The 23,416-nt window shown below is 37.0% G+C and overlaps 1 protein-coding gene across 1 annotated transcript in view; it reads right to left on the reverse strand.

The window, feature by feature from the left end:
• The window catches only part of DCP1B (decapping mRNA 1B), a 55,044-nt gene that overhangs the window by 13,351 nt on the left and 18,277 nt on the right, over positions 1-23,416 (reverse strand). The window contains exons 4-5 of the mRNA XM_046012081.1: positions 5,864-5,930; positions 2,740-2,875 (exon numbers count right to left, since the gene is read on the reverse strand). Coding sequence (XP_045868037.1) covers positions 2,740-2,875; positions 5,864-5,930 — 203 coding nt within the window. The remainder of the gene's footprint in view (positions 1-2,739; positions 2,876-5,863; positions 5,931-23,416) is intronic.

Raw genomic sequence — 23,416 nt, forward strand, 5'->3', positions numbered from 1 at the left:
AACCATCAAATCAAAGCCATGCTGGAGAAAACTGGCCAGTTGTCCTTTAACATGTCCCACTTAATTCAGGACTTTTCTGATTGCTTCTTTGTCATGCTGTTTAATTTGTTTTCTGCCTGCCCCCTTCCCTTTCATTTTTAGTAAATTAGTAAGTTTAAGAAAGCTCGCAACGGGGATGGAACTAGAGGGTATTATGCTAAGCAAAATACGTCAGTCAGCGGAAGACAAATACCATATGATCTCACGTGGAATTTAAGAAACAAAACAGATGAACATAGGAGAAGGGAAGGAAAAATAAAATAAGATGAAAACAAAGAGGAAGGCAAACTGTAAGACTCTTAACTCTAGGAAGCAAACTGAGGGTTGCTGGAAGGTAGGATGAGGTAATTGGGTGATGGGTATTAAGGAGGGCACTTGATGTAATGAGCACTTAACTAAATTGAATTTAAATAAAAAATTAAAAGATTCAGGATCAACAATATACATTTCAACGTGGGGCTACAAAGTCCACATTATATCACATTAGGAGACACATGATATCTGATTATGCAACCTTTAATGTGCTGGTCAGTGGGCCATTGGTGGTAGACTGATTTTCATGGTCAAGTTTCCATCAACCTTTCTAATATTTACATTACTAACGATCATCGCTTGAATCACTTATTTTACTAGCATGGTTTTAAGTTCTATCATTTCATCTATACTCAATAGCTGGAATTCTTTGGTAAAGAAGACTTTCCCTCATCAACCGGGATCATGTGGCTCCTCTGAAAATTTGTCTCTCCTGGTCAGACAGGATAAATGTTTAATTCCTTCCCATTAACTACCAATTTTCAAAGGAAGTAACTTGTGGCTTAGTACCTCCAAGAATAACCAATAATTACTTTTTGTTCTGTTTTATATTTTTGGTCTGCTTGCTCACCCATCACCATGAACTCAAAGATTATATGTGCTCAGTGTGTTTCAATCTACTGTAGTCTTTCTTGTTGATGCCATTACTCAGTGGTCTCTTCAACTTGACTGCTGTGCCCCTTTCATATCACCCTGTTTACTTGATTTTCCTAAACTCAGACATGGAATTGGGAATTTCTTTAAAGAGCTCTGCTACCTTTTGCAGGGGAAGGGGAGAATAGTATTTAGAAACAATAATCTGGGGGCGAGAGGTCCTTGCTGCTGCTGAGTTGTCACTTATTTCTAGGTCTCTTCAGGGAAAAAAGTGAGTAACTATATATTTAAGAAACAAAATATGAACTAACTCCTACATTTCAACTTAAAATTTAATGTTATATGGCTTTAACTTACTATTTTTCTTACACTGAAGATTTTGTTCTGACAGCGTAAACATACTCATTTATTATATCCACGACAGCTAAAAAATTACAATGCCAATATTACCGTTAACAGTGAAACCACTGAATGAAGTTTACAATTTCAGTTCTTTGCAGTTCTTTTTGTCTAAGGGTATTCAGTCCAAATATGGGGTTCTGAAGTCACTCCCCAATTTCTTTTCTAAGTAATTATGTCATAATATGGTATTCAGTTATGTAATGCTTATTTCAGCTGGTTTCTAAATTCTAGGTTTTAACTGTCTTTTGTTTTCTTAATTTTCTTTTTTCCCATGTTTCTAGAGAGTGATAATCTTTCAGTTGATTAATTGAGAAATTAATCCTCCTATTTACTTAGGTATAAACATTTCTTTTCACTTTGTGTTTTTTTTAAAACCAGGCAAAACATTTATTTTTTTATTTTTATATAGTTGAGCTAATTGCCTTTGGGTTTTAAGGCTGAGTTTATTAGGAAGACTTCCCCTTTCTAGATTACAAAGAAATCCACACAAATTTTCTTCTGGTGTTTGAATGGTTTTATTTTTAACATTTATATTTCTAATACATTTGGGATTTATCCTGGTATAAATCCAATTTTGTATTTTTCCAAATGACTACCACTTGTCCCAAAATCATTTATTTAAATATCCACTCAAACAGCTGATTTGAGATTTTCATCTTTATCATGTCCTAAATTTCATATACACTGGGGTGTCATTTGGACTTTCCCACCTGTCCTATTGGTCTATCTGGCTGTTTATACATCAGTAACATCAAGACCATACAGTTTTAAGTGCTTACGGTTTAATGCCTTAATATCAGACAGGTAGAGCTTGTTCCCCCTTCTCTCCCATCCAATATTGCTTTAGTTTGTCAAGATTTTTCCCACTACTCTTTCTTATATATTTCTCCATATGAACCTGCTAATCAACTTGTCTGGCTCCAGGAAAGAAGAAACCAGTCTGTATTTGTTTAGAAATCATCTTAAATTTGCAGATTAAATAGAAGTGAGTGCTTTAAGTTTTATCTTCTTATCTAAGATCAGGACATAACCTTCCCATTTGTTCAAATCTATTTTTATGCCTGTCAGGAGTGTTTAAAAGTTTTCTTCATACAGGTTTTGTTCATTTCTTGCTAATTTTATTCTGAAGAATGTTATATTAATAGCTGCTACGGTAAACGGGGTCTTTGAGTAAACCTGATTGGATACGGTTTGTATATAGGAAGGTTGCTGATTTTTTAGTCTACTTTTTAATCCACTTAAAACAAATGGTATTCTTTAGCTTGCTAAAAACAGAGATTTAATTTTTCATTCGGTTTTGTTTGGTGGAAGGAATAACACTAACCCTTCTCCCACAAGCATGTTACCACTGTAGGATTTAAGTATGTTTCACAAAAGAAGACAAAAACTCACCTTGGTGTATTCATCTTTGGCCTTGGTGAGCATTCTTAAGATATCTACTTCCTTGCCCTCTCCTGAATTGAGGATCATTGGGGAGTTTCCTGCTCCACCTCCCTGATGGGCTTTCAACTGTTCATATTGAGTTAGGCTAGAAAAATAGAGGGGAAAATCCACACAAGAAAAACAAACTCAACACAAATGGCTTATAAAACCATCTAATTCCCATCCACGTGTTTTTATTTTTTTTTTTTAAGATTTTATTTATTTGTCAGAGAGAGAGACACACAGAGAGAGAGAGAGCGAGAGAGCGAGAGCACGCACAAGCAGGGGGAATGGGAGAGGGAGAAGCAGGCTCCTGGCTGAGCAAGGAGCCTGAGGCGGGGTTCAATTCCAGAACCTTGGGATCATGACCTGAGCTGAAGGCAGACACTTAACTGACTGAGCCACCCAGGAGTCCCCACTTGTTTTTATCTTGTTATAGTCACAGTAGAAGTAAGACTGCTCAGGAAGTTTAAGAAGGAAAACGAGAGTTGAGGTCCCGAGAACCCAGAGGAGGGGTGTCCAAACTACGTCCTGCAGGCCAAATCCAGCACACCAAGTGTTTTTGTAAAGAAAGTTACCAAGAGCCACACTCACCGGTTTATGTCTCATTTACATCTACTGGTGGCTTTCACACCATGATTGCTGAGTAGTGACAGAGACCTATGGCCTTGCAAGGCCTGAAACACTCACGATCTGCTTTGTTTTGTTCTGGTTTTTTGTTTGTTTGTTTGTTTGGTTTTTGTTTTTGTTTTTGTTTTTTCAGAAAAAGTTTGCCAACTCCTCATTTGGAGCATTTGAAAGGGCTCATTAATTGCTGAGGAAACCCAATTTAGAGTTCTCAAACACTGAGCAAACCCCAGGGCAAATCGAGATCCACTCCCCTTTTTTGTTTCAATGTGCCTTGTACTCAAAAAGCAAAATTGAGGGGCGCCTGGGTGGCTCAGTGGTTTAAGCCTCTGCCTTCAGCTCAGGTCATGATCTCAGGGTCCTGGGATCGAGCCCCGCATCAGGCTCTCTGCTCCGTGGGGAGCCTGCTTCCTCCTCTCTCTCTGCCTGCCTCTCTGCCTACTTGTGATTTCTCTCTGTCAAATAAATAAAATATTAAAAAAAAAAAAAAAAAAAAAAAGCAAAATTGACCTCAGCAACTCAAATCCTATAGTCTTCTGGCAAATTATAAACTGTGAAGATTCCATTCTAGAAGAGGGGGCGTTAAACAAACAAACAAAGAAACAACCCCCGCCCCCCAAAAAAACCAGAGCAATGAAAAGTGTCTTCTGTTTTCCTGAAAACAATACAGGAGGGAGACCAGATCGCTCCTAGATGGTGACAGGTGACATTGAGAAAAATACTTTTTCCTTCTGTGTACTTTTGACTTTCAGCTCAAATTTTTATAATGGCCATGTCATTTATGGTAAAAGACACCTGAGAACTTATGGGAAGATTTAATTCTAACTGACGAAGGGCTCGGAATCTACACTTATCAGCTGCTTATTGCTAGTCAACAATCAATTTCCTGCCCCAGCTGTTACGTAACTACTGCCGAATGCTAACAATTTGAACACGGTCTCTCAGCTGAGCCGCGGGGTATTTTTTTCATCTGTATGAAATCCTGCTATTATGATCTGTTGTACGGTTTACAATAACATGAATGTGTTAGGAACTAGTGGTGATGGGGGTAAATACCAGTTTGATCCCACTTAATCACCATCTGTAACGTGAGCTGGTTACCTACAATTAGCTATCATCGCAGGCTAGATTTTCAGAAGCCTAAATATTTATAAAAAAGTGTTCCCCACATTTCATTTCTGGGGGTCACTTTTTAGTCATTTTATTGCCCCGGGATTTAAAATTGGAAAATGGGTGCCTTCACAGATGGAGATGTTTATCCAATCTGCGTGGACAGCTGCCATATTGTGTGTTTGGTGGAGCCGGGTCACCGGCTAAGATACAGCCTGGGTAGGAAACCGATATTGTTTCAAGGCTCTAAACTATCCCCTTAAAGCAGGGAATTAATTGCCTCTGAGGGAGCAGCCTCGGGGCTCAAGGACTGATCAAAGAGTTGACTAGTCACAGAGAAGACAGCATGCTTACCCGGGGCCTCCCTTTCAGTGCAGTCAGGGAGCCACGAGTAGGACAGCCAGACCCTGATTTAACTTTCCCAAAACGCGGGTAAGACAAACCACAAGGCATCAAGAGATTAAAAGAAAGAGACCAGCAACAAAAAAAGGGACTGCCTACTGATCACTAAACCAATACTGACTCCAATATTTCCAACAAGACTGAAAATAAAGTCTATCCTGAGCACTGACAGCATTTGAGACGTGAGGAAACTCTGAACTCCCACAACCCTGGATATGCAGTTAAAGGAAGGCATTTAGGGCCGGAAGGAAAGATCTTAGAGAAAGTGTATCAGCCTTTAAAATGTTCTGAATGTTCTTTTTACTGTCAGCTATATTGATAACTTTTCAGAGAAAAAAAAACAAAACCCTGCTAATTTACAAATGAAAATACTGAAGAGAATTGCCATCTGGAATATTCATATTATAGGTATTTCCCACAAGCAGAACAAAAATGAGGTGAACTATTCTACATGATAAATCTTACCTAGTGAAAATATGGAGGACATTAGGAGTAGGAAAGGAAAAGTGAAGCGGGGGCAATCGGAGGGGGAGACGAACTATGAGAGACTGTGGACTCCGAGAAACAAACTGAGGGTTTTAGAGGGGCAGGGGTTGGGGGAATGGGTGAGCCCCATGACGGGTATTAAGGAGGGCACGGATTGCATGGAGCCCTGGGTGTCATATGTAAACAATGAATCTTGGAACATTATATCAAAAACTAATGATGTTCTGTATGATGACTAACAATAAACACAATAAAATAAATTAATTAAAAATAAATTTTAAAAAATTAAAAAAAGATGAAACATGTGACTTATGTTTATTTTTCCTTTAAGTAATAGTAAACGTTTTCCTAGCCACAGTGGAAAGGACTGCTGTAAGAGGTACATTCTGCTTAGAGTATAGTGGAGTTACACTGAGAAACACAGACAAAAGCATCAGGTCCAGAAAATACTTAGCCTTTCAGCACCTACTTTTTCATTAGTTCTGCAATTCTTTGGCATTCTTCCTTATCATAAAACCAAATCCCATAAATGGACACTGCAAAAAACATATCAAATAAATTATGAGCACCTTCAAAACTACAAAATGAAACTTGAAGAAAATACGTACTCATGGATAAATGAAACCCACCACTGGAGTTCAAGCTTGAAAACCTAGTGTTGGAATTGTCTAAGTGTTGGAATTGTCTAAGCCCACAGAGAACTCTGAAGTTTGTGTGGTCTTATACATATGCAGGGACACCCCCTACCCCATAAAGTGTGCTGTCCTCAACAATATAGCAACTGAACATAACAGGCATTTGGCAAATGCTTCTTTTTTTTTTTAATATTTTATTTATTTGACAGAGAGAAATCACAGCTAGGCAGAGAAGCAGGCAGAGAGAGAGGAGGAAGCAGGCTCCCTGTGGAGCAGAGAGCCCGATGCGGGGCTCAATCCCAGGACTCTGGGATCATGACCTAAGCCGAAGGCAGAGGCTTTAACCCACTGAGCCACCCAGACGCCCCTGGCAAATGCTTCTTAAATGAATGAATACAGATTGAGGATGAAGTCAGAATTTCTGAAGTCCTGGCTTTGAAACATCAGTGTCCAGACTCCATTTGCACATTTATACACGTATTTCATCTTTACTGTGAAGTATCCAGAAACTTGATGCACGAAATTAGGCCTATAAACCTATCTTCCTCCTCCTCCTCCTCCTCCTCCTCCCAGGAATATGTTCGCCAAGAAACTGGCTCTGTAAGCTCTGAGTTAGGACACAGTGCAGGAAAAAATAAAATTCAGTAACAAATCTCTGACTTCAAAATGCCTGTATGGAAAATTTACAACTGTTGAAAGATGAGATACAACCATAACTTAATCGTTTAGCAATGAAAGAAAAATGTGGTATTATGGCGCTACAGATTCACATAACAATTTTCAGATAAATTGTATACTTTAATATGTGCCTATCTACATCATTTTTATAGCAAAGGCTAAACAGTTCCAAAATACATTTATAAAGATCTAATTGAGGATCTGGTGGTATTAATCATATAAATAATGCATTAGCTACAGATACATTCTCAAATGCTTCATTGAAAACAGCAGCAATGTTATGATAGGGAAACAAAAACCAACAAAATATATTTTTTGAAGGAAAAACCTCTTAAAATTTAAACATTCAAAATATTTAATTTTCTGAATGTTATTTGGTCATTAAAACAGCTGTGATGCTTTGACAACTTCTTTCCCTCCACCTGACCAATGCCTCAGTGTGAGATTTCTGCTTCTTGTCAGTAATGATTCAGATAACAAAAGCTTCAGGAAATGTCTTCCTAGTGCTATTTTAGGCAGGTATGTTTAAAAGGAACCCCGTAAATCTGAATTACTGAGATTATTAGTAATAATAATAACCAAAAGGTGGCAACGGGGTTTTAAACTTTTTGTATGACTAGTGTGCCAGGATTTCTTACCAACCCCCATGTGAAGAGGAAAAAAAAAATGGAAAGAACCCTCCAGCATTTCTAGAATAGGACCATTTTATTATCTTAGAAATACATATACATATTCCTCTTTAATACACTGATACTCTTTTGAAAAAAAGAACATCTGAGTTCTGAAGCCTATGTGCCTTACTATCAAAAAGTAATTCTTCGTTTCAAGATCATTAAATGTGTATCTTAAAACTTTTCATTCAAGGGCGCCTGGGTGGCTCAGTGGGTTAAGCCGCTGCCTTCGGCTCAGGTCATGATCTCGGGGTCCTGGGATCGAGTCCCGCATCGGGCTCTCTGCTCAGCAGGGGCCTGCTTCCCTCTCTCTCTCTCTCTGCCTGCCTATCTACTTGTGATCTCTCTCTGTCAAATAAATAAATAAAAAAAATCTTAAAAAAAAAAAAAAACTTTTCATTCAAGATTGTTAGCAGCCCATCCCCACCAACGTCCTACTCTGTCTGCCCACAGACACTGTGACACACTAACCTGCCATGGCTTGTATCTCTGGCAGCACAAGTACACTGATCACTAACATTCAAAGACAATAAATCTGAATACATTTGTGTCTTATGGTGGTTTTAATCTTAGTGATAAAACTAAAAGCCACATCTGCTTTTTTGGTTCCGGTGATAACTTCCTTTTCTGGGAGATCGGGCTTTCCAAAACTATCAGAAAAGGAAGGTGGTAGGTAGCAGGGGAGAAAACCACAGCATGACTAGGAACCTCCGGGCCCAGTGGCAGCGGGGAACTAGCCATTTGTGCCTAATCTGTAGGATGTATTCGTAGAAATGCTCTGAGTGTCATTTGTTTGTTTGTTTGATGTTACACATTTGGGGCATTTGACATACAGAATCCAGTTTTCATAAGAGCAGGATGCCAAGGCAACTGTTGATACAAGCAGAAAAGAGTCTGACAATGTCATTACCATGAAATAGCTGAAATGTAGATTTAGGGAGGAAAAATGCTATGAAAACATCTTTCAGATGTCAGCACAGAATGAAGGGAAGACCAGGTTTGTAATGACTATTTTAGACATTGTGGCGATTTCCTTAGGGCCTGACCATTTATCTCTAAAACAACATGACTTCACGAGTAAAATGGGCTCATTTTGCAGCATTTTTCATCCCAGTTCATATTTGGTTTGAATGTAAAATGTAACCGTCCGTGGAGAAAAAAACCAGATTTACCAACAGTCCTGGCTACCAAAGGGTAGCACCGAGATAAAACGTCGAACTGGGCCCAAGTTTTTTCTCCTTAAAATAGTTTTGCGACTTGCCCTGCATTCCAGCAGGAGCCGGCCCCAGTTCCATGAACGTGCACATTCCAGCCGAAGTTTTCTGCCTCTTAGGCCCAAGGCCTCCCAACCCCTGGACAAACCTATCAGTCTTCTCGCACAAGAGGGTATATCAAAGCAGCTCGTGGTGATATATAAAAACCAGAGATCATCATGCCTCAGGGAGGTGATGAGCTGACAGGCTGACAGAAACCATTAACTTCACATTTCAATCCCAGTTTTCCTGTAAAAGCCACTGGGTGAGAGGCCCATCCTTCGGGAGGCAGTGAGTACGGCAAGCAAGGAAGAAAAAACTTGGTTGAAAAGAACCCAAAAAGAAGGTGTGGTTTTTCGAATTCTGAGTCTAAAAAAGTAATCACAGTGACCTGAATTTGCAGCGATGGGGACCTGCCATGTGGACCTGTGGGACGCTGAAATGTTCCTCTGGGAATGACCTCTGGGCTTTAAGAAATTACAAGAAGAGAAGCTCGTGGGGAGGATATTTATTTACTTGAAAACAGTGACCTATTAGTACACATCTGGAAGTTCAGCATGCTTCGAGCCTTCAGCCAGCCCACTGCGCCCGCATACCAGCCGCTTCCCAGTCACCGCGCCACTGAAGCAGAGGTGAAGTTTAAGGGCACTTTGGTGCATGAAGCTCAACTCAATTGCTTCTACATCCCTCCCGGAGGTAAGAAACCCAAAAGTGGGGTAAAGAATAGGAAGAACAGGTTGAAGTGTACTCCAAAATATTCTAATGACCTCTAGAATATGTGACCTAAGGACTCATCTTTTTTGGTGGTCCTCTTTGTATTTAATTCAAGACTTTTCAACAACACGGTTGTGAAATTTTGCCTAAAATTGCACTGTTGTGGTCTATCTCATGCTTTGGAAATTCTCAGCCAGAAACAAAACCGGTGTTTGGGGCAACAGGCAAGGTAATATTGCCTTTACATAGCTACTGAAGCATCAGTTTTCCCTCTTCCTTTTAATTCTGCGTGGATCATTAAGGATAGCCAAATCTCTCTATTAGATTTCATGTCTGAATATCATAAGTACACAGAGAAGACAGAACAAACTGACTGTATCTGAGAATGGTATTTTCTTCTTTTTTGATTTCTTCAGCAGAAAAATCTAAAGCTGATAAAATGTTAAGAGGCTAGTTAAGAGGTCGTCAGAGGCAATATCAAAATGTCCTTAAATGCACATTTATTTAGAATTCTTGGATTGTTTTTAGCATGGAGCATGAGTTCATTCTGGCTGTTCTTTGGGAATTAACCTCATCTAGTTTATGCTCCTAACAAGTATTTCTATACAATCTGTTCTTTGAAGGCATTTATCATTTGTTTCATATTTTACCCAGAATATCTTTCAACACCAAATCATGAATGGTAGCTTGCAATCTTTTAACAAGGATTCATGGTAATATTTGTGCAACTTTAAAATATAAGGCATATTCCCATGCAGTTAGGAAGTAGATAATACATAATTACATAGGTAAAGTTTAAATAGGCATGAGAAGGATATCTGATTCGCTAATACTCTCCTTTCTCTCTCTCTCTCTCTCTTTTTTTTTTAAGATTTTATTTATTTATTTGCCAGACAGAGATCAGAAGTAGGCAGAGAGAGAGGAGGAAGCAGGCTCCCCGCCGAGCAGAGGGCCCGATGCGGGGCTCGATCCCAGGACCCTGGGATCGTGACCTGAGCCGAAGGCAGAGGCTTTAGCCCACTGAGCCACCCAGGCGCCCCATTCTCTCTCTTTAATAATAATTTCACTCAAAAGCATAGGGATATATATTTCTTAGTCGGAATGCTGCAAAGAAGGCACTTAAATTCTCTTTTTTCACTAGGAAAACTATGGAAATGCGGCAGTGTAAATTACACACATCTCTTCTGCGCACTTCAGGGTAAACCAAAATTTTAAAATTCCTTCAAACCCCATTTGTCTCATCAAGTCTTTCCCAAACAAGTGGAATAATAATCCCAATGTAAGAACCAAGAACATCTAATCAGACATTTGATGTAAACACTTGTTTTTGAGACTTTGCTCAAATATACTATTTCTTGATTTATGGTACCATTTATCTAGTTTCAGTTTCTGAAACTAGATGGTGGTCGGTAAGACTGACCACACTGATGATGACTGGTTACTGGTATTTAGTAGTAAGCATGCACACACAGCTACGACCCCCCTGAAAGACCACAAGGTGCTTAAGAAATTAGAAAGTTAGAACCGTGAAGTTTCAGAGCTGGAAGGCAGCTGAGACGTGTGTAGTTCAACTGCCTATTTTCACTAAGGAGGAATATGTGGTCTTACAAGGTGAAATGACTTAGCCAAAGACATCTTGACTGGTTCCATCTGTTTGCTCTGAAATACGCTCCTCCCCCAGCCTTACAAATGAAGTAAGTAAGAACAGAAACAAGTTTTATATTTGACTGAATTGTAGACTTGGTTGTAAGAGACAGGAATGAGGCTTTTCTAAAACCAGCTTCATATGGCATCTCAAGAGGAAAAAGGTAAGATGGAAGGGAGGGAGGAAAGGAGTATGGAAGGAAGGAAAGGACAGGGAAGAAAGAGGTATCGGAGATTTCTAGTATTGGCCAGACTTCAGGGCAGTGAGTGCTAGGGCAGCAATCACACTGCCCAAGTCCTGGCAGCCACAGGTGGGAAACACAAGCTATGTTTGGTGGCTCCATGTTAACTCTGTACTTCTAGCCCATTTGGAATGCTTTGCACTAAAAATTATTTTCTTCCTCATGTTCTTCAATGCCTTTAAAGTAATGTTCTTTCATTCATCTTCTGCCTTAGCTCTACTGACCAAACACGGACACAATCTTGTAAAACAATCTTCACTGGCCACAGAGAGTCTACATAGCATTGTTATCTTTGGCCCCTGGTCTGGTTCTTTTCATATGACATAGTTTTACTGCACCTCACAAATCAGTGATCCCATGATCTCAAAATATTGGAGAGTTCGCAGTAGATGAGAAGCAGTTTCTATTTTATGGGTGACTAATCCTCACAAACATTTGGGAGAAACAGTGGAAAATCTAAATAAATACTGTGAAGTATAACAACCTTCTTTCTAAAGAAGTTAGCTTCATTAGAAAGTTAATGCCATAAACAGCAATGACAAAAACAATCTCTCAACTGAAGCGTTATATGAATTTGGATTAAATTAACATGTATCTCCAGCTATAAACTAGTATTTATTATTTTGAAAGAAAAGGATGGATTTATCTTTTAAGACGTTTTTATTTATAACAAAGGCATGTTATGTCATTAGGCCTTCCTAATCTCCACAGAGGTCATTATCCTCCCAAAATGAGACTCCAGAGGTCTGCTGCTGGCCTCAAGTTCATGAAAGGCCAGATGGAATCCTTTTCATGATACACTAACTTCCTGATTTTATTTCAGGGGACAGTTCCTTTTTTTTTTTTTTAAATATTTAATTTATTTATTTGACAGAGAGAGAGGTAACAAGTAGGCAGAGAGGCAGAAACAGGCTCCCCACCGAGCAGAGAGTCCGATGTGGGGCTCGATCCCAGGACCCTGAGATCATGACCTGAGCCGAAGGCAGAGGCTTAAACCACTGAGCCACCCAGTCTAAGAGATTTAACAGAGTAAATAACCATTTAAAAAATTAGGAAGCAGAAAAAGTCATAGGTAATAATAAGTATAAATAGGAACAACTTATTCTGTTTTGTTGGTCATTTAAATTTATATTTTCTTGGGGCACCTGGGTGGCTCAGTGGGTTAAAGCCTCTGCCTTCGGCTCAGGTCACGATCCCAGGGTTCTGGGATGGAGCCCCGCATCGGGGTCTCTGCTCAGCGGGGAGCCGGCTTCCCCCTCTCTCTCTGCCTACTTGTGATCTCTGTCTGTCAAATAAATAAATAAGAATCTTTAAATTTATATTTTCTTTTTGTTCATAACTCTGCTGATTAACTTCAAAATCTCCTAGACCACAAATAACAAACATGGGTTCCCCAAAATGTCTTTCCCCCTCTCTGAGCTAATAGTCCTCCAGAAGACTCAGGTTTTCCCACTCCTCTAGGGATAAACAGCCTCAACTTTTCTGTTATTCCTTTAGTTTTTTTGTATATCCTTGGATCCCTCCCCGGCAAAAAATCCGAGCACATTGTAATTAAGTATTTATACAACTGTTTCCTCCACTAGACTCTGAGCTATGGCATAATGAGTAGAATGTGGTAAATATTCAACAAATATTTGCTGAGTTGAACTGAAATCAGACTTCAAGAGCTTATACTATCAATACTCCTTGTAATACTAGTATTAATAGTTATCACTATTCTGGGCTAATTACACATCACAGACCAGATGTCCTAGATCCTCTGTATTCAATGAACACAATCTCTACCAGGGATTACAGCATAAGGAGTCTCGTCACAGTGCTCCTTTATTTCTCCTTCTAACTGAAGTTTATTTAGCTTTAAACATTTGGTAACCTTAGGCATTAGTAATGTTGATGGGATTTTCTCATTAGGAGATGAGCTCCCTAGGATTGTATATTTCTATTGATCCAGCACTATGTGAGCACTAATGTATTCATTTTATGTGTATTTATTATTACAACAATTCTACCATATACCAGTCTTCCTGATTGAATACCTGTCAGGCCCTGGCAATGAAGAGCTCAAAGAATGCAATTAATCTGCAAAATCACTTGCATTTATAGTCAAAGTATAACTAATAGTACTTCGATCTAACAGAAAAAAAGAATTCAAATTCCAGTCATGTGTGATAATAGTAATCTGAAGCTTAGATATACAAGTACCTAAATTATCTTAAAAACATAAGATTTATATGCAATGTCAATTATTCCAGCAACACACTGAAAACATACTATCTTAAGTGAACTTCAGTGTAGCATATTAAGTGTTATCTCACACAATTGTAGTTTGCAAAAATACATGTTTAACCTAAACATGAAAGTATTTCTACAGGTTAAAACCTGTTTCAATGAAAAGCAGACTTCCTCATACTTGAATCAGATTATTTAAGCAAGTGCTTAATAATTATAGGAATCACTTTGCAAAAAATACCCTACCTATAAAGTATATGATGAATGAAAAATTTTCAAGATTTTATATAGCTGTGGCCTACCGAGAAGAGCCAAATACTACATCTTGATTGAAGGAAAGTGAGCCAGAGTTTCTGTACTTTTTTCCAATTTGACCTTGATCTATAATTATGGATATAGGCAATACTACTTTCTCCAAAGCCCTCTATGTTATACACAGTTCAATCATGTTTTGGTCCCACTTGAATTAAATCGAGCTCTAAGGCTATCCATAGGATAATTCTGACATAAATTCTTGGCCAGAATTGTTTTCTTTCTCCAAAACCCATAGGTACATGCAATTTTTCCTTCTGTAGGGTAAGAAGAAATTTAATCCAATAGTTTCAAATTAATTATTTGAAACTATTTTCTAAATGATTTTGGGACAAAAATCAGTAATATAAAAGACAGACTCTGAAAGAGCAGATAGGAACACTCAGTGTAGCCATAATGAGCACTTACTATATGCAAAGCACTGTGTTAGTGTAGGAAAATGGAAAGACACTTCACACAGAAAGCATTTCAGAATGTGTTTTGGAATCCAGTTTTGCTCTGCCAAGATTTAGACTTCTATCATGCCAAACTGGGCGCTCAGAAACAAAACAGAAAATACAGTCTCTCTCCAAGCCACAAATGTAGCGTATGAATCCAAATAGCATCACTATGCAGATGTTTCTTTGGTAGAAGTCAAGAATCTTTAAAGTGTTTATAGTTCAGGATAAAATAAAAGTGACTTCACTTTAATTTCACGCTCACAGGGTATCTGTGTATCACCTTTGACACACGGGAACTTCATCTAAGCATGCCTGACTGCTAAGTTTAGAAATGCTTATACAGTTTCCCATTAAATTCATGTGACAGTCCTATATCCAGTGAGTCCCCTAATAATCAATGATGAAAGTCTGAAGGCTGCGTAAATTGGGTGGTCAGGGTGAAGAAAAGTATTGTTCATCTACCTCGTGTGTGTGTTTCTAGGAGCTACCACGTACCACAACAGCACACAGTAAAAAACAAGAACGTGAATGTACCACATGGATGTACCACATGGCTAAGGAATGAAGTTTTACTTTACTTGAGGCTTTTCAGAGCCATCTTTAATTGATAGGATGCCAGTTATTTAGATTAATAGTGTCCTTTAGAGTTTAGATCTTTTCCTTTCAGCATGAATTGAGCATTGACAGAACAAAAGAGTAATTCTGGGTTAAGGTCAGAGTGACAAGTTTCATCACTCAAGTCACAGTAGATGTATAACCCCTAATCATATATTAAAACACATTAGCTTTCTGAGCAATGATGCATAATAAATAGATCAATTTTTCAGTTCGAATGGCAAAGGAGACTTAACAGACACAGAGTCAGATTCAGGGACCACATTATAATTTTTAAATTTTGGTGGTCTTTCTTTCTCACTATGAAGGACAGACTTCTAGCCGGTAGAAAGAATCCTTGGTTCTCTAATGCAACCAATGATGCCCTCAGGTATAGCTTAAGAGCAAGACTGTATAGGTTACCTATTCTAATTGCATGTGAAATGTCAAATTCCTTGTCTCCCATTCCATACTGCACATAATTTGAATGAGCTTACTTTAAGGATCTTGTATCACTGGGCAGATCCTTAACAGAACATTCTCTTCTTATTCCTGCAAATACTAATACTCTGCCTAGCACGAGTGTCAAGTATTTTTAGCCATATAATTACTTTAAAGATGTTTCTTGACTCTAGAGGGCTTCAGGAGTTCAATAAAATCCCTAAAGTTGTATGCATACAAAATGATGTACATATATAAAAATAGACATGTTTGGAGGTAGGGAAGTACAAAGCATAGACCCCCTCCCCCAAGGACAATGCCTGTCACATAACAGGCAATTAAAAATTTTGTGGGGGCAGGCAGGAAGGAAATTAATCAGATTCTCAAAGGGATCTGTGACCCAAAGAAGGTTAAGAACTACTATTTGAGGATCAATATACCACTAAACACTTTCGAATGGAAAAATAAACTCTCAATTATCTATGGGCAGAGAATGTGACTTTCATTTTCTTAGTAAAAAATTTACACAGAGTTCACTTTTAACCTTTCAAATTGCTTTTGTAATAACTGCCTGAACTGATTCCAAGGTTAAGAAAACAGATGATAAAGTCTCAACGTCTTAGAATTCGTTAAGTTGTAAGACCTTTTATTCCTTCACAAGGCCTGAAGTCTAGGAGAGGGCTTAAAAAAGAGACTTCATATCCTCAGCCACAGTAAGGGTGAACAACACAGTTCCACTTCTGTTACTGCTTTGTGTCATTAGCTTGAGAGGTGGAATTCCCTCCCCCTCCCTCCCTCCCTTCCTCCCTTCCTTCCTTCTTTCCTTCCTTCAAGTAGGCTCCATGCCCAGTGTGGAGCCCAACCTGGGGCTTGAACCCTGAGATCAAGACTTGAACTGAGATCAAGAGCTGGACACTTAACCTACTGAGCCACTCAGATACCCTGAGAGGTGGGATTTTCGATCTCTACCATGAAATGGCCAACAGGGAGGAATTTCAGAAACCTGAGCAACTTTTTGGCTCTTTCTCAATTATCCCAAGCATAACGTCTTCAAAGCTGGACAAAAACATCAGACATATGTCCATAGAGGACAATTCTAGGATTAATATAAATGATTGGGGAATTTAAGTACATTGTATGTGTCTATTTCTTTTCTAGATCTGTTCATTTTGGTGGTTATTTGGTACCACAGAACAAAATATTAAGATGTAGTCCCTGCCCTCTGTAATTTATTACTCATGCCACTGCTTCCTCAATAGCCTAGATAATCAATAATCAACCAAATTAGTGGCAGTATAGTGAAAGAGAAAACATTTCATAACATGCATTGTATAGTGAGCAATGTTGTTTCCGAATTATGACTTACCTTTGCTTGCAAATTTGGCTTTCTTACTGCTATTATTTATCGTGGCTATGCCCAGGTACATTTCAACTGGAGCTTTGGAAAAAATTAAAGTCCACACCTCACAATATCCTTTCTAGTAGCCATCAAGAAAAATCTTATTAATTGCTTACCATATGTTACTTGTTTACTATATATTTTGTTCCAGGGAAAGGACTACAGGAGAAATGCTAGGGTGTTCCTCTGCCAGAAAACTGACTTCAAAAAAATGATTCTTAAAAGGGAAATGGAAAGTTAATTCCTTTCACTCAGGAAAAAAAGACTACGTTGTACAGGTTTTCACATATTTAGCAAAAAGAAACCTTTCTTCTTTGGTCATGTGGAGAAAATGGATGGCCCAAGCCAGAGGAAAGGGGTCTTCCCAACCATCTGAAATTCCCAACAATCTGAAAACTAGAAATTCAAATTAAACTATTTCCATCACCTCAAATTACTTAGAACTTTCAGTTGAGATTAAATTACATGAAAGGTTTTGGTATTATTTGTTTAAAATCCTGACGATGTGTTTTAGAATAAGGACAGTTCTACAACCAGGTTGAGGAAGCCAAGATACAAACTTGAGAAGAGTTAGTATAGCATTCTAATCAACTTAGAAGAAGAGATCAAAATGAGATGAACCGTGGTTAATAAATGCTAGGATAAAACAGAAAGGCCACCCATTAAATTTAAGTACTCATTTATTTAAGGTCTTCTTTGATCAGGTTCAATTATTTCTACTTTTAAAAATTGAACAATATTTTATATATGATAAAAGGCACAGAACTTAAAATGTTTTGTTTGATGAACTTTGGTAATAATATACTCTCAGGTAATCAACCACCCAAAACAATACCTAAAACACTGTCATCCTCCTTACCAGGCAACAACTATAGCACTTCCACCAACCCAGCAGGCACAATCATTTTCTGCCTTCTATTACCATAGATTGGTTTTGCCTGTTCTTAGACTTCATATAAATGGGATCATACAGTAGATGGCTTTTTTTGCTCAAGTTGTTTTTGAAATTCATCCACGTGTTGAACGATTGGTAGTTCATTCCATTTTATTGCTAAGTAGTATTCCCTTATATGGATATGGATACACGAAATTTGCTTGTCCATTCACTTACTGGTGAATGGACATATGGGTTATTGCCAGGACTTTTTGGGTTTTTTTTTTTTGTAATTATAAATAAAATTGTTATGAACATTTGAGTATAAGTCTTTGTGTGGACATGTTTTCATTTCTTTTAAGTAAATACCTTTAAGTGGAACCAGTTGGATCATATGATAACTATGTTTAAGTTTATAAGAAATTACCAAACCATTCTCCAGTGGTTAACCATATTACCCTCCCACCATCAATGTATGACGGTTTCAGGTGAATGACCACATTCACATTAACACTAGGATAATGTCAGTTTTTAAAATTTTGGCCACTCTACTAAGTTATGTGGTATCCTCATAATTTGCATATCATCCAATATGTGATAAGCATACGAAAAAGTGCTCAATTAGTTATGACAAAATTCAGATTAAAACCACAATAAGATATCACTTTAGAACACCTAGAATACCTCAAGTTAAAAGGAACAATGTTAAGTGTTGACAAAGATATGAAGCAACTGGAACTCTTTCACGTTATTGGAAAGAGAATAAATAGGAACACAACTTAAGAAAACTGTTCAGCATCATCTCTTAAAGCTAAACATCTTTATACTATATATAAAGTGGTTGATAAAAACGCAAAACAAGCGCATATATCTACCTAAAAACCATGGGCCAGAGTCCTCATGGCAACTTTATTCACACTAGTTCATAACTAGAAATAATTCAGATATCCACCAACAGGAGAACAAGATAATAGATTGCCCTATTCTGATGCACTATTCTGTTGCTACACAGCAACAAAAAGGAATAAGCAATTGATACAAACAATAACTTACAAGTTCCTGATGATTATTATTGAGCATCTCTTTATTGGCTATTTATATACCTTCTTTTGTAGAGTGTTAAATATTTTGCCAATTTTTTAAAAAAGATTTATTTATTTATTTTGAGAAAGAGAGACAGAGAATGCAAAGGGAGGGGCAGAGGGAGAGGGAGAGAAACAGACTCCACTGAGCACAGAGTCCGATGTGAGGCTTGGTCTAAGGACCTTGAGACCAAAGACCTGAGCTGAAGTCAAGAGTTGGACACATAACTGACTGAGCCAGGGCCCCAAATATTTTACCAATTTTTAAATTGGGTTGTTTGTCTCCTATTACTGAGTTTTAAAAGTTATATATATAATCTGGATATAAGTACTATGTCAGATATATGAAGTGTGAATATTTTTTCCCCATCTGTGGCTTGCCTTTTCATTTTCTAAAAGATATCTTTAGAAGAAGAGAAGTTTTTGATTTGATGAAATTTTTCCCTTTTGATGGGGTACAACTTATCATTTTTTTTCTTTTATGGTAAATGCTTATAAGATTCAATTTAAATCTAATGTTTGGTAATACCTGTTTTTAACCATTTTTGATAGAGTGTTATTGATTTGGTTGCTTCCATAAACATGAAAAAGGATTGCTTATTTAACTCTCAGATAAAATATCTATAGCATAAACCTTACTGTTCAAGCATATGATTGTGGTTTAACAGGGCCATAAGGCCCTATAGCTCAGGGGTTAACAGGGCCACTGGAAATTAGGAACATAACCTGTTTTCACGTATCATAATTAAAATATCAACTTTGGCATAGTGAATAAATTTAAATATCAAATTAGAATGTCTCAATAAAAGTAAAAAATTTGAAGGAAATATTCTATAAAATGTTTTTTAAAACTTAAATTTTCATAAAGAACTTTCATGTACGATTAAATTAACATTTTCCCACATTATATATCGCTTCCTAGAGTTATTACATTTCTCAAGATGAGGATACCTGAATTCTCACAAACTGCACTTTCTAGGAACTTTTAGGTAAATGCTACTACTATCTATATCAAATCAACCTTAAGGAACAGAGGAATGCTTATGTAAGCTGCTGAAATTGTTTAGTATTTTGAGTTCTATCCAGGAACCACCCAGAGCTTTAAGTTATGTTTAATGTCTGTTTGATAATGCCCTAAAAGAAAAAAGACTGATCAATAGTTGTGAAATTGTTGGTTAGGCTTTATAGGTTGCCTTGAATAAAGCAATCTAATAAAAACAGTTTGGTCTCATTGCAAATATTTAATGGTACACACTTAATGCAAGGAATTGTGTTGCAGAGGAGTAGGCCACTTGGCTTGTAGGAGTTTGCACTCTAATAGAGAAACCAAGACATATAAATATAAGGTAAAATATAAATACTAGTAAATGCCTGTTGTATATTTCCAGCTCAGCATTTAGATTATTTTGAACATTTATGTTTATATATCTGTCTTGTTTGCTAGTGTAGTTTACTCTAGGAGGAAAGAAATGTGTCTTATTCATTTTTGAATTCTCAAAACCCAGCAGAGTTATGAATCAGTATCAAGAGACAAGTACTCAATAAATACTCACAAAAGTCAAGGTAAGAGAGTATATGTTGCAGCAAGAAATCACAGCTAGATAGAGGACTTATAAAAACATTAGGGAGGGGTCCAGTTACAGTTGGGTTTTGAAATATGAGAATTTATATGGTAGAGATTAGTCAGGGTGAGAGATTAGTGAGGGTGAGCATCTTTAAAAGCATGGAGATAAGAAGAGTATTCTGGGAAAGCACTTAGTTGTGCTTAAAAGTAATGGTGGACGTGGCCAGACCGGTGAATTGGGACCTGACTATAGCAAGCTGTAAACACCTGGTAAAAATGTTTACCTGGTAGGCATTTAAGATTTTGAGCAGGAAAGTAACCTGATCAGACCTAACACTCTAAAAAGATAAATCTATAGTGGTTTTGGATGGAGGGGACAAGCCCATTACAAATTATAAAACTAATGCTATATCATCTTTTTTCTATGTTTCTGAGCTCAATTTGCTAGTATTCTGTGTGTGTGCGTGCGTATGTGGTAAAACACAAGTAACATGGAAGTTACTATTTTAACCACATTTAAGTGTACAGTTCAGTGTCTTAAGTACATTCATGATGTGCACCTATCAGTACCATCCATCTCCAGAACTTTTTCCATCATCCCAAACTAAACCTCTGTCCCCATTCAACACTAGCTCTCCATTCCTCCTTTCTCCAGCCCCTGGTAGCCACTATTGTATTTTCTGACACTATGAATTCAACTATTCTAGGTCCTTCATGTGAGAAGAATCATACAATATTTGTCCTTTTGTGTCTGGTTTATTTCACTTAGCATAAAGTCTTCAAAGTTCAGCCATGTTAGAGCATCTATCAGAACTTCATTCTGGTTGAGTAATATTCCAGTGTATGTATATACAACATACTGTTTATCCATTCATACACCACTGAATATTTGGGTTGTTTCCACATTTTGGTTATTGTGAAAAACCTTGCTAAAAACACTATTTTGTTGGTGATTTCTTTTATTTATGTTAATGTGAGATAGCAGTCTATAATTTTCTTTTCTTGGAATGTCTTTGTCTTGTTTTGGTGTCAGGATAATGTTACTCATAAAACAAGCTGGGAAGTATTTCTTCTATGTGCTGGAAGAGATTACTTAAAATTAGTATTATTTCTTTTTTGAATTTTTGGTAGTATTTACCAGTGAAACCATCTGGACCTGGAGTCTTCTTCGTTAGAACATTTTAAACTACAAAGTTAATTTATTTAATAGATAAGGGATTATTTGTGTTATTTACTTCTTTAGTACATTTCAGTGCTTTGTGTTTTTGTAGGAATTAGTCCATTCATTAACTTGTCAAATTAATAGGCATGGAGTAGATCACAGTATTTCCCTTATTATTCCATTAATGTCTGTAGAGACCCCCACTCTTCCATTATTGATACTGTGCTTTTGTGTCTCCTTTCTTTTTTTCCACCCCCGCCTCTGCCCCCGTTGAGTCTGACTGTGGTTTTACCGACTCTTTTCAAAGAACCAGTTTTTTATTTCACTGATTTTTTTCTATTGTTTTTGTTTTTGTTTCATTGATTTCTGGGCTTATTTTTATTTTTTCCTTTCTTCTGCTTCCTTTGGGTTTAGTTTGTTCCTCTCTTCAAATTTCTTAAAGTGAAAGCATGAAGTATTCATCTGAGAGCTTTCTTCTTTTTTAACCTAAGTATTTGATGCCATAAATTTTCCTCTAAGCCCAACCTCAGATACATCTGATATATTTTCATTTTTATTCAGCTCATTTATTTTCTAATTTGTATCCCTCTTTGACACATGAGTTATTTTGAAGTGTGTTGTTTAATTTCCAATCATTTGGGGATGTTCCACATATCTCTCTATTACTAATTTGAGTTCAAATGCTTTGTTGTCAGAGAGTGTACTTTGTATGATTTCAATTTCTTCAAAAATTTTAAGGTTTGCTTTATGACACATGATGAAGTTTATCTTGGGGTATGTTCCATGTGCACTTGAGAAGAATGTGCACTTGTTGGATGGAATGTTCTTAAATGTCAATTACATCAAGTGAGTTGACAGTGTTGTTTGGGTTTCTATATTGTTGTTTTCTGTCCATATGTTCTATCAAGTATAGAAAGTAGAGTACTGAAGTTTCCAAGTATAATTGCAGGTTTTATTTCTCCTTTTATTTCTATTACTTTTTGGTTCACATTTTTGGAAGCTCTGTTATTAAGTGTATACTAATGATTGTTATGTATTTTGGATAAACTAACCTTTTTTTCATTATGTCATGTCCCTCTTTATTGCTGGCAGTTTTCTTTGCTCTAATGTTTTCTTTGTCTGATATTAATAAAGTCACTTCAGCTTTTAATTAGTATTTTCATGGTATATATTTCTCCATCCCTTTACCTTTTTAACCTATCTATATAATTACATTTAAAGTGGGTTTTTAAATAAACAGCATATTGTTGGGTCATGATTTTTTTAGTCCAATCTGACAATCTGTCTTTTAATTGGTATGTTTAGACCATTTACATTTAATGTCTCTAATATGGTTAGATTTAAATCTAATGTTTTGTTTGTCTTTCCTAAGTTTGGCTCTGCTGTTCTCTCATTTCTTGCCTACTTCTGTATTTTTGAAATGTTTTTAATATTCTAATTTATCTATTGGTATCTATCATTTCCTTGTATTTTCTTTTTTTAGTAGTTGCTCTAGGAATCACAATACCTAACTTTTCACAATCTACTACAGTTTCATTTTACTATTTCAAGTAAATGTAAAGGCTTTACACCTATAGAGGTCCCCTTACCCTCCATCTTTTATTACAGTTGTCACAAATATCACATCTACATACATTAACTCACCTCCTGAGAACATTACAACTTTTGCTTTCAGTAATCCTGTGCATTTTAAACATCCTCAAAGGAGGGTAACAAGTATTTTATTTATCTATATTTTTACTGTTTATGTGGCTCTTCCTAAGGCTTCCTGCAGTTCCAGCATCCCCTTTGTTATCCTTTCCCTTCAGTCTGAAGAGTTTCTTTTAGCATTTATTTTAGAGCAGTTTAGCTGATAAAGAATTCTTTGAACTTTTCCTTCTTTGAGGATGTCTTTAATTTCCCCTTCATTCTTGAGGGGTATTTTCACTGGAAATAGAATTCTAGTTGGCAGTTCTTTTATTTCAGCACTTTGAAATGTTGTCCCATTGTCTTTCAGGCTTTATGGTTTCTGAAGAGAAATCTGTGGTTATTCAAAACATTGTTCCTCCATATGTATCATTTTCCTCTGATTGATTTCATGATTTTTTA

This window comes from Meles meles, chromosome 7, assembly GCF_922984935.1.
Source record: "Meles meles chromosome 7, mMelMel3.1 paternal haplotype, whole genome shotgun sequence".
In the NCBI taxonomy this organism is placed as follows: Eukaryota; Metazoa; Chordata; class Mammalia; order Carnivora; family Mustelidae; genus Meles; species Meles meles.